At 40.8% G+C, this 4,871-nt stretch overlaps 1 protein-coding gene across 1 annotated transcript; it reads right to left on the bottom strand.

Annotated features, from left to right (window-relative positions):
* Nucleotides 1-1,860: 1,860 nt before the first annotated feature.
* On the bottom strand, nucleotides 1,861-3,468 carry IFT57 (intraflagellar transport 57). The gene has a single exon (XM_069621340.1). The coding sequence runs from the start codon at nucleotides 3,314-3,316 to the stop codon at nucleotides 2,081-2,083; it is 1,236 nt and encodes a 411-aa protein (XP_069477441.1). The 5' UTR covers nucleotides 3,317-3,468; the 3' UTR covers nucleotides 1,861-2,080.
* Between the last annotated feature and the right edge of the window lie 1,403 nt (nucleotides 3,469-4,871).

Here is a 4,871-nt window from a genome sequence, read left to right on the forward strand (position 1 = left end):
AGTATTAGTGATGCAACCAGTTAAGTCATCTGTGATGTCATCATTGTGGTCATAGGTTGCTCAATAGGGGGCACGAAGTTAAGGTGGCTTTAGCTGAATTCCCATGCTATTGTTGCAATACGTTTTTTACCTTAACTGATCATTAACTAAAGCTTTTTATTGAATAAGTAGGAAAGTTCATTTGAGCCAAGACACACATTCCACAACGCCACCTAGTAGCCATTGCGGGAACTTCACCTCCAGTTCTGAGGCACAACAGCAAGGTATTCTGGGTATGCAAATTACCACACATGCAAACCATTTTCTCCAGGAAATTGTCACACGTCAACATGCCAATGTTCGGTGAGAAACGTGATTTGTGAAGTAAGCATTTTCATATTCACCTGTTAACTTGCATGCATTTTGCCGCCATGAAGCAGAAGAGAAAATATGTATATGTTCGAAATTCTGGCGAAGCTGGCTTTCTTTTTATGTACCCAGTCGATGAAAGGAACACCATTTAGTTGGGTAATATTAGTATGTATTTTGGTATTGTGAAGCTACTGGTACTCCCTGTGATGCACGGAGTCTTACACCTTTGTCAAGTCTTTCTAGCAAATTTTAATGTTTACGTGATTCACACGGCAATGTGTGCATCTGGTCTCCATGACAATAAACTGAACAGCAAATTAAACCCTTTTGAAATGTCGTTTATTTCAATGTCTTGCTTTTTTTAATATGTTATCAAATCCTTCAGAGAATCACATTCACAAGGACATGCAGCTTGTGGCTGTAACTCTCACAAGCAGGTAGCCTTCTCACACAGTTCGGTTTCTTTTGTGTAGGTCTGGAGTGTAATGTAGTAAAACCGAGCACGGATTTCTTTGGGTACAAATCACTTTAAGTTCTGTAGAATGGAAGAGGAAATGTTGAATTGTGTTTTTGCAGTAGCCTAGATTAGTTCAAACGTTGGCATGGTCTGCTAGAGAAAACTGAAGAAAAAATACTGATAATTAAAGTATACCTACCTTAATTGTGGGGAAACCGGCCCTGGGCCCTCTTGTATAATTTACTTGGACCCTGATAAGAGATCCTGGCTTCACATGTAAATAGCATAACATGTTGACTGGATTATATTGTTTACTAGATTGAGGACCCTAGCACTCCCGCAAAACCCATTATAAAACGCACATGAAATATGCCTCCGGGTCAACTCAGTGTGCCACCTCACATCTTTTACATGCAGAGAAGCAGAAAAGCAAAGACTCTGAAAAAGCTCATTGCTATCCACCCGCTTGTAGAACTCTGTCCTTAAAAGTATTATTCTATACAAACCCCTAACGTATCCTTGTTCACTTAACTACATTGTTAATCAAAGCTTCAGGTTACAGAGTGATGGTTTCTTAAAATTATTTAGTACACTAAATCTCTGAATAAAAGTTAATGCATTCGACACACGAGAATCTGGAATATGTTACCTGCAAATATACACAGCTATTTTGACATTCCCGTGGACAGATGTGTTTAAACGCTCTGTATCAAGGCACTCTTGTCATGGTATGGAGGCACATTTTCCTTGCAACCGCGGGCCTTCTTCTACTTTATATAAATCACAGAATATCCTCCCGTGGCATTTATATGCTTAAGGAGCACCTGTTTCTGCATGTGACAGTGACAGACTGCAGTATAGAAAAACAAATAGTTTTTTCTATGTATTACTGTTCTTGTGCCCTAGCGCGATACGTGAAATCGCCTGCATTAATGAGAGTTTCACGATGGGTTGAAGTTTTTGTGTCCGCTGCATCGAGTTTACGTTTGATACGTTTTCCACTTAATTGTTAAAGTCATTGCACGTAACTGGTATAAGCAACATAATACATGTTTTTGAGGGAAATTATTTATTGTTCTTCTGTTTTGGTGTAGGTTATTTATCACAACCTCAAAACATCTGAAAACTCAAGTTTAAAAAAATACTTTTCACTGAAATCAGAACGAAGTATGTTAATAGCTCGAAACACGTTAGGAAATATTGCATAAATAATTAGTCAAATCAGAATACATTTATGTCTGAACAAAGATGCACGCTGCTTAAAAGCGTCTTTTAATAAACTCCTATTGTGGACTCTGGTATACTTGTAGCATGCATATCTCTGGTCATATTTGATTTCTCCTTCAGTTTGGATTGGAGCAATGTATGTTCCACCACACCAATCCTAATATCCATCTGAACAGTTTCTTGCTTTAGCTTTGTTAAGGCTTGTTTAATCTTTACCAGAGGTGCTCCATCAGTCATACTACTTCCCTTTTCTTCCATTTCCTGTTTAACTTTTTCTAGTTCTTCAGTGATCTCGGAAAGCACTTTGGACCTCTCGGTTACGCCTCCACTTCCATGTTGATATCGTTCATTTGCTTCACTTAGTTGGGCTTGAGCAGTTCGTAACTCTTGAACCAAATGCTCAAGTTGATTGTTGATGTATTTTTCCCGACTCCCCACTTTTTCGAGGGTTTTGCTGATTTCATTATGAAGCTTGTCAAGATAGCCCTTAGTCTCTTTCAGAGCAGATTCGATTCCATCTTTATGCTGATGCATTTGGTCCACATGAATTCGCCAATCCTTGTTGTCAGTTTTTATTAAAACCTTCAATTGGGGGAGAACACGTTCCACTTCCAAATTCCACTCGGCAGCATCCGTACTGGATTCTAAAATGTCCTCCTGTTTCACAGATTCAGCAAACTCTATGTTGCGAGTCTGTGCTTTTAGAACATTCAGGTCAATGTAATTTTCCTCATCATTGTCAGTGTCTTCTTCCTCGAGTTCACCCTCCACTTTGTCAAGAGTCAACTCTGCATTATCCTCCATGACTGTTTCTTCTTCCAGTTCTTCTGTAGGGTATGTTGGTCTACTCCAGCTGAAATGTATATGTTTCAGGGCTTCTTCTGCTAAGCTATCAAGAACATAGCATACTTGTTCTCCATAGCCTGCCTTCAGCTTGGAAGGAGGGAAATCCACAGCCACCCCTAAAGACCGCAGCTCAGACAGTATGCTTGATATAGTGGCATTTGGATCATCATATTCTTGTGGCTGTTCTAGATTATGTCCTGCTTTGTTAATCATCCAAGCAGCAAGGGTGCAAAACATATAGAACTGCTCTCCTGGGTTTGTTGGCAACGCAAAATAGTGCCTGCTCAGCGCCTTCATGTTGTGTCGCTTCAGTACGTCCTCTTCGTAGTTCAGCAACTTCAGCTTATCCAGCAGGTCCTCCATGAGCACGAACATGTGAAAGGCGGCTCCGGGGCCTCGCTCATCTTCGTCGAGCCGCCGACCCTCTTCCGCCATGATGCCCACTCGACTTCGAACGCAAACGGTATTAGTAGCAACGCCAGCACTGGCAACAACGTAATATCACGGTCAGTGTTGCCAGGGTAGTGTCTGGTTCCCATCCGAGAAACGGACCATAGCAACGCCCCGCCTACTTTTCTTCACGTGACTTTAGGCAAGGAACTAGCATCAACCGTGTTCCCGGGGCGGAATGGAAAAACAAGCATGATGCCCCTTAAAAACAAGCCCAAAACAAGCTGACTCCCAACCACAGAGTTCTAATAAAGAACTAGGGGGCCAACATTCCAACAGGTAATATGTGTCAGTCCCGGACGCTATGCTGGTGGAAAAAACACGTCAGCTTTTGGTTTTATCTTTAATTGTAAAACCATAAATCAAATACATTTAAAAAAATGTATTTTACTGAGGGAAATTGTTATTTGTCGCGATAAAGTAAAACCCATTGTTAAGACAGTATGTGGATGTAAGTATGGGAAAGGGTATTGTGAAAAACGAACTTTGTTTCTGAAGTTGTTGTCTAGTCAAGACAGTCCTGGCATCGGTGTTAAGACTGGGTCCAGGCAGTGATAATTATATTAAAGTCCTTTATTAGATAGATCATTCAAGGACAGAAGGTACCCCTTCAAGAGGCAGGCTGTATGCTAACTGGATTGGGGAAGTGTATTACTGTCAGATTAATTACCAACTGAACGCAGTAGGGGTAGGAGCCGAATATGGCCACTGGCAGGTGTCACATGCCATGCCCCAAAAAAGGTTTCACTTGTCACGGTAAGTCTGTCTCTTCGTTTTTCAAATTATAATCCTCCTTTTTAAAAATAAAAATACAAAGCGCCAATTATAATCCTTTTTTTAAAATAAAGTTGAGAGGTTCCATGGAGAACTCGAATTCAAGACCTCATGCTTCCTGGACTAGCCCCATTAAACACCACACCACTACATCTCACTCTGTGTGAGTTTCAAATTCTATCTCTAATGTGAACTGTCGCATGGTTCAATGATGCTCTCTTTTTTTATTTTAAGTTACATCTTAAAATAAACTGCATGTGCGATTTTGAAAGTTTGTAGGATATATGATATGATAGTTTATTTATATAGCGCTTATACAAAATGTGTTTTAAAGCGCTTCAAGGCAAGGGAGGGAACAAGGGAAAATACAACCATATTCTTACAGGCCATGAACAGGAAGGATATGAAATTAACTATCTGTACTCGGCCTGAAGACATTTCAGATAGTGCAAGAGCTAAAACATAGATAAGGAAGGGAGGGGGAGAGTGGGAAGGAAATGGAAACAGACAGGCGACTACCGTACTAGGCCTGGCGACATTTCTGGTAGAGCCGGAGAAAAACAAAAGGTGAGGGAGAGGGGTGGAGAAAAGGAGGGGAGGAACAAAACAAGCAACTGTCATACTAGGCCTGTCGACATTTCAGATAGTGCTGGAGGGGTTGTGGGGAGGAAAAAACAGTAATGGGAGGGTGGAGGAAACAGACGAGGTTGCTATCATATTAGGTCCAGGGACAATTCTGATAGAGTAAGTGCATAGAAGAAAGTAA

Source organism: Ambystoma mexicanum, chromosome 5q (genome assembly GCF_040938575.1).
Source record: "Ambystoma mexicanum isolate Mex_15411 chromosome 5q, UKY_AmexF1_1, whole genome shotgun sequence".
NCBI lineage: Eukaryota > Metazoa > Chordata > Amphibia > Caudata > Ambystomatidae > Ambystoma > Ambystoma mexicanum.